Below are 15,034 nucleotides of genomic sequence, written 5' to 3' on the forward strand. Positions count from 1 at the left end.
GGGCGGTGGCGGCGCGGCGAGCGTGCGAGCGAGGGGCGCGGGTCGCGGCCGCACCGTAAGCCCCGCAATAGATAAAACAGTGATAGAACATGCACCGCGCCGCCGGTATGAATAATTCATTAGTTTCAGTTGCCACTTTTGTTGGTATCGGTGGATTTTCAGCGCTTCACACCGTCAAAAATATGCGTTGAGGGGCTGGTTATTGTTACACTGGCACTCTTTACACTCTCGTTCATTTTAAATGTGTTGTGTCGTTTAGTAACATTTGTGAATTATTCACAAAGTATAGCGTCGGTGGAGGGTTCAATGGAATAGGCTATATATAAATAGGCTTCTTTATCAAAGTTTTGTGGGAAATATATTCTGAGAACGTGTCTTACTTTCGAAATAACTTTTACCTCTGCACGTAAATATTTGCAGTTGTACCAATAAATATCCTGAATAAATAAAATGTACTTGTTATATCAACGGGTAGTGAATTTTCGTATATGAATATTTTAAGTTATAAGTTATAGTTTAGTGTCAATATAGTAATTAAGAAGAGGAGTAGTGAACAGAGTGTATAAGTTGTTGGCGGAAACCATAACAATGTAGAGTGGCGCTAACCTAAATCGTAATATCGTGTAGCGTCGCGCGAAAGCTTTCTCCGGCTACCCCACCGAATCTCTTTATAATTTACGATCATCCCGAAAAATCCAGGGATTATTTTTATTCGATAACAATAAAGGTGCCGCTGAGGGTTACCTTTATTATCACTCAGTGTAAGATGACTTTTTACAACTTAACACGTCATAAAAAAGTGAAAGTGTTTGAAATGTGTACTTTTATACATTTTAATTTATTTTATAAATATCTATTATTTTTAATGTCTTAAATTAAAATTACTGTACTGGATAGATACATACAAATCGTGACGGGAAATTATATCTCGTGGATGTTTTGTTTACTTTGATACTTTGAAGAATTGAAATTAGTGAAGCCACGTCGGTAGGGATGGCCACGAAAGCCGAACGAGCTGGACGACGGATTAGACGAGGCCGAAAGTGATCCGTTATAATTTGGAGGGTGGACAGTGACGGCTGGTACGCACAGATTAGCCCCTTCGATAAACAATAGCATTAGTATGCGAGGACGCGCTGACCGACGCCGATCAGCCCACCCGTGCTCGGATTAATTTGCCTCTTGAAAATTATGGAGGTCTCCATGTGGACCGAAACGATCGCCCGCCCCGGGATATTGCTTTGTTTTCACTTGCCCGGTGGGAATATTGCTATTTAATATGAAATTTTGTTACAACTTATTTTGGTATTAAAACTTTATTGTACAGAAATGCTTACTATTCAATATTAATAATAGTTTATTCACAGCTACGTACTAAAAATTTTAATAGTGTTTGAGTACTGAGCGTTTTGTGCAGCGGAGCGTACAGCGTTTTGGTTCAAACACGTATAAATGTATACAAGTGAATCGAATGGTCCTGAATGACAAAACACAGAGCAGGGAAGAGCGCACAATGATAAACCAGTTGGTATACGAGTATTTGGACAGTGTTTTGTGAACAGTCTTGAAATTTTGACAGAAATAGATTTAGATAACATAATAATACCTGCTAGTGGTATTTTATATCCGGCGGATAGCGACCACCGTACACAAGGTGTTAAATCCCGCCACAGTGGCCCACGTGTGTTGCGTTCCGGGATCCGTATGATACCGGGATGTGTATATCCGGTTCCAACAGACCGGCATAATTGTGTCAACTGTCGAAGGATAATCGTCTCTCGTCAGTCGACATTCTATTGGACGCCATTCCACTTGCCGTCAGGTGCAGCGGAGTCACTTTGCTGAACCCGTATAAAAAAGTGTGTTGAAATTCTCTAATAACCCAAGTGCTTTTAATAATAACGTTTGGTCCATTGTATGAAATAAGAAATGTATTAAAACTATTCATAAATAGCTTTTGCTTGCTGCTGCCCTGCGTGATTTTTTCTGCGATAAAATTCCCAGTAGATATATATTTTTAATCGCCGCCAGGCTTGGCATGTCATTCGTTCAACAACAAACATTTGCTAAAGATTATCTTTCCACTATATCTAAAAATCATTACCTATCTATTATTGACTGTCCTGGTCACGTGTGAACATGACCATCGTATTCAACTGTACCCGCCGGTTAAAACCGAACGTGAATACCTTGCTTAACATATTTAAACAAACATGTATAGAGGTTTTGTTGATACGCCGCTTCAACATTAGCTAGGTTTATTATCGAGAATTTTCTCTACATATTTTAGAATCTAATGAAATTGTGTCAACTCAATATATCTCACAATTGGTGTATCATCATCATGTACAAAACGAGTAGTTAGATAGTAAAATATCGAAATCAACCCTCTTTCTTAATTTATAAAATGAGTAAAGTAATATAATAATTAGTAATAATATATAAAATGAAACACGTCTGCCGGCGTTACTCTAGAACGACAGGCGGACGTCACCCGGCATTAGCTATTGAGGTAACAGATTAACCGTGAGAATTTTTCAATTTCTTAACGTAAGGTAAGATTGGTGATTGGCTCGTGGAAACTCGCAGCAATCGATATTTGCTAGGGATAAAACTTAGTTTGTTCTCCAAAATAAACGTGAAAATAAGGAAACTTTATAGTTTAAGTCGGTAAAGTTGTATTAAAGCCTTATATTGTCTAGGTGTATATTTTAACTAAGTTTCATTCAATATGAAAATCTATTTATATAAGATGCAATTTTTCAGTTTGTTTGTTATAAAACGGAATTATTAAAAAATATGTACGTGTTACTCTTGATTAAAAATTAAATTTATACTATTAAATAAAGCTGAAGAGTTGGTTTGTTTGAACGCGCTAATCTCAGGAACTACTGGATCGAATTAAAGAAACCTTTAGTATTGGTTAGCCCATTTATAAATTTACGTTATGATCAATAGAAGCGGAGTATCAATCTAAAATATTGCAAAAACGGCAAAAATTTATTCCTTTTGAGAGCTTCCGTTGCGTGCGCTGAGTATACGGTTAAAGTTACGCAACAAATATGTATGACGGAATTGTTACCCTTAAAAAGTTCTAAAAATATATATTTTAAAACAAAGTCCTCGGCCGCATCCGTCGGCCGGTCCGAACGCGATAAACTAAAAGACTACCGAACGGATTTCGATGAAATTTGGCGTGGAGATTGTTTGAGACCCTAGAAAGGAGATAGACTATTTTCTATATCGGAAAAATACGTAGCGGGACTTTTGACCCGCAAAGATTTATCCCGGAAAAAATTTATCACGAAGGCGAAACCGTGACCAAAAGCTATTAATTAAAAAATGTATCCAAATGTTAACTGTTTCATCATGAATTATTTATATTGAAAAGTTGTTCAGTATTTCAATTCCATTTATTAATTTTACAGTAAAGATTAATATTTATACAGAAATTTGTGCACCAACGGCCAGTAGAGCGTTTTTGGTATACTTGAACAAATACTCCTGTAATATAATATAGCTGAATACGACCACTTTTATAAAAGAGAACCACTATTATAACGCCGAGTGAAAAGCGAGCATTCCAATTGAGGGTAAATTCAGCGCCCGGTAATAAGCTACAATTTTGTTTGGTTGTCCCTCGATATCCGATTTCGAGAGTCCACGCCTACCCGGTACGCTAAGTAATGAGGCTACAGTTACAACTGCACTTCTGATAATAGGGGAATCATTTATTTAATTGCAATGAATCATCGGTAAATATTGGAACCAAACAACATTTATTAATAAAGGTTGTTGCGAAGTAACATCACGACTAACGCTTCACGCGATGGACCGGTCGGACAATTTGACAAAATAGAACAGACAGGGAAGTGACAACGAGACTCGGAAAAGAATACATGTTTAGACGGCGCGACATTATGACAGATTAGAGCTTTCACACGTTTTGTTGTGACTTGTACGTGTTCTGGACAAACGATTATACGTTTGTTCTTTGATAACTGATGATTCGTCTTTTTCATTGGTTATCACAATGTAGGTACCGTACATATCCTTTTTTTACGATACGATGTTATTATAAAATTATCTGTATAGTTTTTAGAATCGATGTTTGTGATGGCTACATTTATTTTGACGCCATTATTATAAGTTTTTATTATGATCTCAAATATTAATGCCTAAGCGCATAACGGTGACTATTTAGTCAACTGATAAGTGATTGCAATTAAATAAAAGTTTAAAAATTGTTAAAGTTCACGCATGAATGGTTAGTTATTCGCATCATTTGGTCTCTCCAAATTATTTTCGTAGGTTTAAAAACTAATGGAATGAACAATTGCAGTGGGGAATTACCCTGAAAAATAGGATGCGATTGTTACCAAAAGTTGAGTGTATGATTGCTTACCTGCATGGAGTGCTAACGGCCTCTGCACGACGGCGCTGGTTCGATGATCGGACATTTTTCAGCAAAATACAAGAGAGAGACGTCCAAGAAACGTAAATTTATTTTTTAAACAATAATAGCTTTTTATAAATCATGCAACATCATGGTCATAGTAACTTTTTATATATATAATAAAGTGGGTACACACATAACTTCACAAAATTATTTTTACTATACCAAATTATTGTATGAATTCAAAACGTTGATGGTTTTCCTTGAAAAGTGTATAGTTGTTTTTTTTGGTATTTATTAACACACATAACAACTTCTGTAAGTGTTACATACGCATGAAATAACCGTATATTTAAATTTAAAAATAACAAAATGAATACATACCTATTTAAGTATTAAATTTCCTAAACCATTACTAAAATAAAGCGACAAAAACATAATCGGTTTGTAATATTGAGTGATTGTAAAATATTTGTTTCGATAACATTGTAAAGCCTTGTAAATCAAAAGCTAATTTAGCCGAAGATTTAGAACTCGGAAAGTGATGCGTACAGTAATGTGTTCTTTACATCAAAAACACATTTAAAAGAAGTTAGATTGGCTTACAGGAGTTGGCGTGCGGCCATACGTAGTTGGAGCCTTTTCGGCGCCCCAAAGCCAGCCCTAATCTTCAAAGATTTGCCGCAGATTGTTTGCGAGTATTTCGGTCCATCAAAATATGACGGAGAGAAACTTTCTTTTTCTACATAAATAATTTCGTCATTCGAAACGGCAAGAGATATATCTTTAGTAAAATAGTTATAAAGTTGTTCTACCTCGTTAGATTGTTTATAATTTGGAACTCGCTATAAATATTAACTTTAAGACATTGATTTAGTGTTTGACGTGGAGTGCGATAATAAATCATCAATGGATATTAGGATAGTGCATTAAAAGAAGAGTGTTTAAAACAAGCTTTATTTAATTATATCCTACTCATTCTTAGTTACGAAGGTACATTACAATCGTCCATACATCAGACAATAAATGCACAATTTAAACAATTAATACACTCTGTTATTAAAAACACATTCAATTGCTATGGCTTACGTAGTATATTTACAACACTTCTATCTATGTATGAGTAGCGTTTACCTTACTTTTAGCGTTTTGGCAACTTGATTAAATGTTAACATTTACATACAATTTATATAAACTATAATTGACAGAAGATACTTGGATTTCTGCAAAATATAAATACAAGATATCTTTCTAAAATAAAATATTATCGAATCACGAAATTGATGTGAAATAACATTATGTAAATATACACACCAACGTGGCTTTTCACGCACTTAAAATGAAAAGCGCAACGCAATATTCAACTCGCAGCGTAGTAGAACTTTCAGAAACACATCAAGTATATTATATCAAAAAAGAAAACAATAATTATAACATAATAATTTTTGAAATGTCATCAATTCAATCAATATATTTTATCACAGCGTACACGAGGTTTCCAAGCATGTAAAATAACTTTGAAATACATATTCACTCTCTAATGACACATTTTAAAATTCATTCAGTCTTACTCTATCTGTATATTAAAATAAAATGACTATAGTTAATAGTGCACTTTGTATTTTATATTAATATTATGTGTGCAGTGAATTTTATTACTATTCGCTGTTGAGCAGAATACCTATAGATGAGAGTAACAAGTGACAGCTACAAGTAGCCTGTGCCGGCGCTGTGGGCTGTGGGCTGTGGCTGCTTGTGATACCATGAGGTTCGACATTCGAATGCCTTGGGACATTCTGCTGAACGGCAACATTAGTTCAAGGAACTGTTGTACATCATTATTATAATACCTATAATATACGTATAATAATTATCAACAACGTACGTATGGATATCGTTTGGTTATGTAACTTATGATTCTTATATCTTATGATGTGCCTACATTTTCATATATTTTAAACCTAATTTACCTGTTTTCAAGTATAATAATTTTATTACTAACATTTGTAGGTAATATTCTTTTAACATGATTTGTTTGCGGACAGCTGATTTTGGTCAAAAGCCCTAAGCTCAGATTCTATTAACTTATATTTCCCCTAGTGCGCTTATAGGTAATCTAATTATCGCTCTGATATACTACCTCCTTGAAATTCATGTGTTTTGTCATTTTAACAGTATAAAAGGCAAAGCCATAGATATGACTTTGATAAATTTTTAAATGTAGGTATATAGTGATGTCCCAGTTCTAATCATCGAAAACAGTGAGTTTACTTAATAAATATTTTTTGACTTTAATGTCACTGATAACACTCCGTATCAAATATACTTTAGTGAAAGTTTTATCATGTATCTCAAATCAAACGTGTAATCCGACATTTTTCCTAAAGTGCTATATAAAATGGACAGCGGATTTGGATTGTTTTTAAGTAATTAACATCAATTACTCAAATAAGTACATAAAAGGTAAAACGATAAGAAACAATACGTGAATATTGCTCCTGCTCCAGTCGGCTTTACCTGTAAAAGGAAATTGTATTAAGACAGTTTCATACCTCATATTTTTTTACAACTTATTCTGAGATGTTAGACGTCCAGTGCGCCTAGTAATCATTACGTTCTTTAAACCACAAAATAACTCCCTGCAGTCATAAATTAACATACCGCTACTCTCTCTCCCCAAGGAGTAAGCAGAAATGTAAGTTAACAGATTGCATAGTGATTAGTGGCGAGCTTCTCCATATCAGACACAATTCCAATATCCCCTATACACTTATAAAAAAAACTTTTAATATCATTGTTCATACAATTTTTTTACTTGACTTGGGGATTGAACCCAGGACGTCACTTCTGACAGTGATAGTGGTTGTGCGAGAGGTAAAAAAAAATTTGAAATAATCAATTACCGGTGACCTGTGATGCGCCCTCCACCCAGTTAAAATGCGTCTTCCCGCCGCCTTCATCAGTTTTCTGTTTACCTTTGTCTATTTCGTTCAAGTTTGACTGATATTTATTTCCTGCATAAAAAACATGTTAGTAAATTTTTTTATACACAAACAACACAGAGGCGAGCTCTCGTGGTAAAAGTATTCAATATGGCAAGGGACCAACTGGCGGCCGTGTGCCAGTTAACAGTTATTGAAAGGTTGCGCAATATTGTCGAGTGGCCGGACTAGCCGTAAATTCGTAATGGGCGCAAAAAATAAAACAGTACCAAAGGTCGACGTCCATGGCGCGCTGCCGACGCTGCGCCGCCTCTCAGAGCAAAAACAACCAACCGCAAAACTTATACCCTGGCATCATCGCAAACTAAATGGATTTTTCAAGTTCCGTAGCACGTTAAAATCTTTGTCGTTTTATAACACGACTCCTCTGCATGAAATTTTGAAATTCTTGTATGAATATCGGTATAGTATAAAAGTTTGTCTTCACAAAGCTTATTAAGAGTTTGTAACAAGAAAAGCGGAAGTGAACACTTGGCGGTAATAGGTTGTCGGGCAAGATGTTGTCCGACGTGCTACGACATGTCCGGGAAAATAGCCAACTTGCCAATAACGGACGAGTAATGACACGTACCAAACAAGCTGTTATGACTACGGCGCATTATAAATATTGGCTGGCCCCGCGTTATGGCAGGGGTGTTTTTCTACTTCAGAACTCTATAAAAATATTAAATAGGAGCTTACTAATTAAATCGTTGTTTATGCCGGTAATTTAAAGTTAAAGTTACATACAAATAGAATTTATAGACAATTTTATTAACTCCAGTTATTCGGGGTCAATTAAGTTATCATAAACATGTTTTATGAGGACGTTATATGAGCAACACATAATAGACCACTTCGTAAAATGTTTACCTTATGTCTTAAAGATTTGTTTATGTTTTACGAGTGGCCGTAACGTTTGAGCCCAGTTACCAAACTACCGACTGACGGTACTGACGCTGGCGACAAGCAGATCGTCGTAACTGTTTATGATCTATAAACAAACATAACGGCCACTAATAATAACTGAAACAGCAGCTAACAATGAAAACAAACGAAACCATCACGCGGCGATACAACTCGTAAAGGTAATATTATCTCTTAATAAACCGAATCGTTCGCGTAAAAATGTTGTTTCAATGCATTTTATCGGCATCGCCATTGGAATTGATGAACTCGTTCAACCACGGAATTTGTTATAGCTATTTTAATTACTGTGGCGCCCAGACAAGGTATGTACGTTTGAATTCGAATGTCTGCGTAGTACGTGCACGTAGTTATGGACATAACTCGTTCTGTTAAATAATAAATCACAGTTTAATGAACTGTCATTAAACTATTAAGCATTGATGTGGCATTTAGTATACATACGCAGGTAGCTTTACATATATAGAAGATACCTTTGTCAGTAAGCGGGGTGTCACGGCGAGGTGGTCTGGACGGTGGGGGAACTGTCATTGCACGAGGATCTGGTGTAGTTGTAGGAGGAGAAGATGCTATAAAAAGAATATTCATTAAAAAATAGCTACACATTGATAATTATAAACCGTTGTTTTTGAATACTCACTATATAAGCGAATTGTTCCATCTGATTCTCCTCTCGGATTTTTAGCTACACATTTATAAGTTCCATAATCTTCTGTATTAATATGACGGATCAATAATTTCATGTGAGTTTTGTAAGCCGGTACACCGACTGTGTTTTCCATATGATATTTTGGACTTTCGTGGATCATATGACCATCATCTCGAGTCCAATAATTTAATGAAGTTGGATGAGCTTCGGTAAAGCATTCTAATGTGACGTTATAATAAAGAGGTGCGCCGACTAGTTGATGTGGTATCCAAAGCATAGGGGGAACTGAAAATGAACAATGTATATTAGTGAAATAATAAAGAATAAAAATTTAAAGATTTAATGAAAACTTACAATCAACGCTGACTTTCACTCGTTTCGAAACGGTTGGCGGCACTCCATTGCTCGCGATACAAAGATAAGCACCCATATCCAACCTCGATATCCTCGTCATCTCCAATACTTCGCCTTCCCACTCCGAAACTGGTAAAACCCAAATGTGAGATAAAATCTGTGCTCACAAAAGATTTGTCCAATGTGATAAATTAGATTAGCATCCCTTACCGGAATGTCCCTTACTGATGGAGATTTTTGAGTTGTCGTCTCGTTTCCACTTTATGTTGGGCTTAGGAGAGCCATTAGCGCGGCACGTCAGAGTGACGTTCGCCCCCTCTCGGACGATAACGTCGCTTGAGCTCAACGAGTCGTCAATCGTCGGGGGCACTGTAAACAAACAAACTCCACTTACTTCACGCACACTCTAACTTTAAATTAACAATGTGCTTAATTTCATTAGTAGATAAATGATTGTGCCAATTTATTAGCAATTATGCTGGGACGTGTTATTATTCAATAAGATTAATTAGGATCTTCTCAGAGAATCGCAAACTTATTTCTTATAAAGTCGCTGAGAAAAAGTAAAGTAAGATTGTGATGGTAAAGGTAGTTTTTAAGAATTTATGTGTACGTATATAAATATAAGTGCAGCTTTATTTTTGGTCTAGATCGCCCACAGATGGTAAATTCTGATCTTATCATCTACTATTTACTTTACTAGATATTGGCATGAGAATTGAGATATTGTGTCTGTTACTCAAGGTACATTTTTATTTGTTGCACTAAAACATCTACCTAACGCCATAAACTAACAAATTTATTTTTCACTCTAGATATTAAAGTAGAAATAATATATGCTATTAACGAGTATCCATGTTTGCTCCTTGAGTCGTTAACATTCAGAAAATACTGAGTCATCGTTGTGAGTTGGTCAAGCCATCCCCCTTGACCAATGCGATTGGCGTTAATTTGTTGATGGCGGGCTATTTCTTATCGCGGGCTTATTACATATCGAAATTAGAATTTTATTACTACTACCTATAATAAATAATAATCTCATCTATCAAATAAATCAAGCAAATATTTATATTTTTTGGGGAAATGAAATCACCTTGATACACGGCATCTTAATCTGAATACTGAATATTACCCCCGCTCATTGTTTTTGATTTAGCTAGACGTACCAATATTTATACAAGGATCTCTCCATATGAAGACAGTTTAAGCTGGAAAGCTACGTCAGAAGTAGTTCGAGACTAAGAATAAAGCTTTTGTAGAGTTTAAGACCAAGCAAAATAAGTGTTTCTTCCCTGCTTAGTATGAAGTTAGAATAAAATACGATTAGGCACCAAAAAACACAATGAATCATCTAAATTGGATACAGCTTAAAGAAACATCTAATCCAAAATTTTATTATAAAATTATTGTTCGCAATACATTAGGTTCTATTATATTTAAAATAAGCAAAAATTATGGCTATACTTAGATACGTTATTTTTTTTACTTCTTTATAAATCAAATATTCGAAAAAAGTACATAATAAAAAACAATATTCGTAAACACCCTTCATGGCTTTATCCCCGAAGGGATACGTAGAGGTATAACCAGGGCACCCACTTCTCGTCTTATGTGTTCCTTCATGATACTATTGAAAGGCGAGCCTATTATAAAATAATAATATAAAGGTAATTGTATTAAGCCTTACCAACAACATGCAAGTATCCGAACTGCGTTTTGGCGGTGACTGTATTGATCTGGCACATGTAGCGGCCGCGGTCTTCCTCTCGCACGTCGGAGATGTGCAGGAACCACGTGCGGTGCTTATCATGAGTGACGCTCACGCGAGGGTTGCGCGTGATCACGTGGTTGTGCACTGTCAAAATCGCTGACTGTTCAAAGTGCATCCATGCCACCTGTCAAAAATCAGGAGGATCTTATGAAGTTGCTTAATTTATTTGCATTAAGTAGGAAGAAATAAAATTGCTCAATTTTGGTTATAAAATACATTAATATGTATCATTAATTAATGGAACACATGTGTCAAAGATATATTTTTTTACATAACACACAGTTACACGTCTCTTACAACAGTTTCACATTCAACATCGACAGAAAAAATATTGGTACCTATAATAAATTTTTACTTGTTGTAATTAGCATTTATTTTCGTCTCCGTACACAGCTTATGAAAAATATTGTTATTGTTATGCTTCTTCAAACTACGATCGCATATTTGATAAAACTATCGAGAATACACCGGTTAGTTGTTAATAACCACCTAATTAGCGTGAAATGCTAATCCAAGACATCTCACGCCTGATATTCATGAAAATAAAACTAACGTAAATTTTTCGATCTCCGTGAACATGTCGCTCTAGAGTTTACTACCCCAGAATATGATGTTTATGATTTCCTATAATATTCATCAACAAACCAACAGTGTATTATTTCTAAATATGGGCCCATATTACGTTCAATAACATGCCTATATAATAACAAATGAAATGAATTTCAAACGAATCAAAATCTTTCCTAACTTAGTTATTGTAATAAGTTATAATTGATATCAGAAAACGATATCATATTGCCCACGCAGCGGGTCTATAAATTAAACATTAGAATGGCAATGATTCATAGCAAATGGTTTTGAAAACTTAATTTCAGCTCACCACCTTAGCGAAATTTCTGGAAAGAAATATAAGGCGAGTGTGGAGAATACCATGCTTCAATGATTTCAAATCGGTCTCCCAATTGGACGAGTGACGTAACGGAAATTAAAGAAAATGTCGCTTCTTCGCGAATACATTTTTTGTAAATAAAAATAAGTCTGCTTTCATTACTTTTATGAAAGGTTTGTATATGTTTTTCTTCTTCCGAGAAGAACCCGACATTCACTTGTAGTAAAATAAAACATAATTTAAAATGAGTCGTGTAGCTTTGCCATACCTATATAGAGAAGACCATATTGTACGTGTACTTATAACTGCTACATAAGACCAAACTTTTTAAAAAGAATTTAAGCTATTTAAAATAAATATTTATCATAATCGGTAATAAATTTAAAACTTTCGCTTACTCTTAACAAAGTTACCGATTCAATGATTTTATATTCTTATGAAGGTATATAATCTAAGGTTTAATTTTAGTGATTTATAATAATTATACATGAAATACAATATCGACTATCAGTGGGTCTACATATGAAAGTTTGTCTTTGGACAAAGGCCTCTAAAGATTCCCACTGTATTCTATCCCTTGCGGGGCCCAATAGAGTCTGCTATTTTTTTAATATTATCCTCCCAAGGTCTAAATTGCCTACCCTTACAACTCTTGCTATCCCCTGATTACCATTCTGTAATCTTATTAAAACTCATATCAGTACGTTAAATCGCATAATATACATATATGTACCATTAGGATTGCTCACAAAAACTGCAAATAAATCTTATTCAATACTTAACTCCATTATATTAATACTAAAATATCAATATTTCGAATTAAAACTATTTTATTTGGATGTCTAAGATTCGCGCAAACATAAGAAATCATTATATCAATATTTATCAGAACCGTATTCAACTCCAGCTGCGATGAAAAGCAATATTAGCTTGTCTATCAACTTTCCAAGTTGATTAATAAACACATCGAAATTAATTAAAGTTCGGCCGACATAAAAAATAAGCGGAGTTGGACGTGGTCGGGGCTTGTAAAGTTCACCGTGCACCCTTTATCTTTTAAGCCAGCTCAATGTTTAAATCATGGGTAGTTCTTTTTATCAAGATTGCGGAAGCAATGTAAGGGGAAGTTTGATAGCTAAAACTCGTGCCGGGTCACATCTTACCTATCTTAAGTGATGCGGCTCTTCGCTGTCTAATTTATAATGGACTTGAGGAAACTTCGGCCATTTTATTATGCAATGGGACGGTAACCCCTCTAATGACGCCGACCTGACTCGTCCGTATAACCTGAGGCTCACCGATATTAAACACGACTTAGTAGTATTTCCGAAGATTTACTTTAAAACATTTTAAATAATTCTTTGTCAACTTTACTTGGTTCGTATCATATCGCGAACTTTGATTTCTAAATAAAACTTTACTAATGTTCGTACAAACAACAGTCGTCAATAGTATAAGTATTAGTATATGTGGAGTGAAGTGTTTCTAGTCGTAGACAGCGCCGGTTACGGTGGATGTAAATCTGATCTGCGTAATTGTGGCCGGCGCCTAATCTAATCACGGCGGTGTGTCCCTCTACGCCGCACTGATTGAATTACAGATCCCAGCCCGCCGCGTTTCATCGCCACGTCTCCACTGTCTGGATGGACAGCCTTACATCCGAGCCCTCGCTCCCACTGGTGCCACATTACTTGTAATACTCCGCTGGCTACAAATACCGTTACACCCGTCACGGCCTTAAATACCCTTATCTCAAATCCATTGTAACCCAAAAGGTTACTTCTCAAACTTCACTTTTACTGTTCAAACAATTAAGATAAAATTAAATAGGAATCAAAATTTTATAAGCGGTTATAAGATAAGCGTTGAGTGTTGAACTTGACGAACTTCGCAAATCTCATCGCTTGATTTTAGGACGTAACGGAATAAGTTTTCTTAAGGATTTAGAGCTCTTCAGACATCTTAATGTATTATAGATATTATTTATTACGAACACAGTAATAAAAGTATTTTCATCTTTCACTGCTTATACCACAAAAACACATACTTTTGAAATTTGTGCAGATCAAATTTTGTATTTACATAACGAGTGCTTATAAGTGTTATTAATAGGTAGGTAGATCCCGGGAGTAAAAATTCTTGATATATCCCTTGGCGAAAAGTGAGAAATGAAATTGTCGGAAGTGGCAGACGCAAATATGATATTCGTAATGGCTTGAGCGGCTAGTTAATTTAGTTCGTCTGCAGATCCTAACCAAGTTAGGTCACAACATCGTTAAAGTAAATGGTACAGCAATGCCTCTGAACGCTTGATTATCTTGATTTGGAATATTTAATATTAGCCGAGAATTTTATATAAGAACTTTCTACGGGAACTTATTTAAATAATTTCCGACTTTTTCCTTTAGGCACATTAAAATCCGTGTCTCGCGGTCCCGGTGTCAGAGTGCTCTATTAACTTGTTATCTTTTAACCACCTTTAATTTAGGCGCTTCTTTCTTTTTATCTTAATTGTTAAGGCATTAAGGAGGCAAAGTTGAAGTTTGAGGGCACGACGGGAGATGTTCGCGTCCCTCAGGACATGCCTTGAAGGCGTCGTTTGATTTATAATGGACTCGTTGCAAACTTTACCCATTCTGGCGCGCACCGCACCGAACCTCTTTAACGACGGACCCTATTGCCGCAGGAGATGATTCCTAGACGTGTTTAATAATATTACGACAGATTTAATTATGGAACGTTTAAGGAGCTCCATCTCACGCTATTACCCTTACTTTGTTTGTTTCGAGTTGTTGGACGGTTTAAGTTTTACGTTTATTTTGCTGGGTTAAGTTTTGTTCTGTGGTGAGGTTATTTAATATTTATCTTGATGGCATGTCGTGTCTGCATAATACTTCTAGCTATTAATAAATATTTATTATATTTGCCCAGAAAAAACACTTTGCTCAATACACTTCTCCAATACAACAGACTAGAGATAGAGTCGCATGTCGATCTCAATTTTAAATGCAATTAAAGAACTACGAAGAAATCACAATATTCTCTACAAATACATAAGGTCGACACA

At 35.4% G+C, this 15,034-nt stretch overlaps 1 protein-coding gene across 1 annotated transcript in view; it reads right to left on the minus strand.

The window, feature by feature from the left end:
• Positions 1-5,369: 5,369 nt before the first annotated feature.
• Positions 5,370-15,034, minus strand: part of LOC115448373 (lachesin) — an 87,464-nt gene continuing 77,799 nt past the window's right edge. The window contains exons 3-9 of the mRNA XM_030175784.2: positions 10,995-11,202; positions 9,518-9,676; positions 9,308-9,436; positions 8,945-9,238; positions 8,778-8,873; positions 7,300-7,410; positions 5,370-6,913 (exon numbers count right to left, since the gene is read on the minus strand). Coding sequence (XP_030031644.1) covers positions 6,837-6,913; positions 7,300-7,410; positions 8,778-8,873; positions 8,945-9,238; positions 9,308-9,436; positions 9,518-9,676; positions 10,995-11,202 — 1,074 coding nt within the window. The 3' untranslated portion in view covers positions 5,370-6,836. The remainder of the gene's footprint in view (positions 6,914-7,299; positions 7,411-8,777; positions 8,874-8,944; positions 9,239-9,307; positions 9,437-9,517; positions 9,677-10,994; positions 11,203-15,034) is intronic.

The sequence above is a fragment of the Manduca sexta genome, chromosome 25, assembly GCF_014839805.1.
Source record: "Manduca sexta isolate Smith_Timp_Sample1 chromosome 25, JHU_Msex_v1.0, whole genome shotgun sequence".
Classification (NCBI taxonomy): domain Eukaryota; kingdom Metazoa; phylum Arthropoda; class Insecta; order Lepidoptera; family Sphingidae; genus Manduca; species Manduca sexta.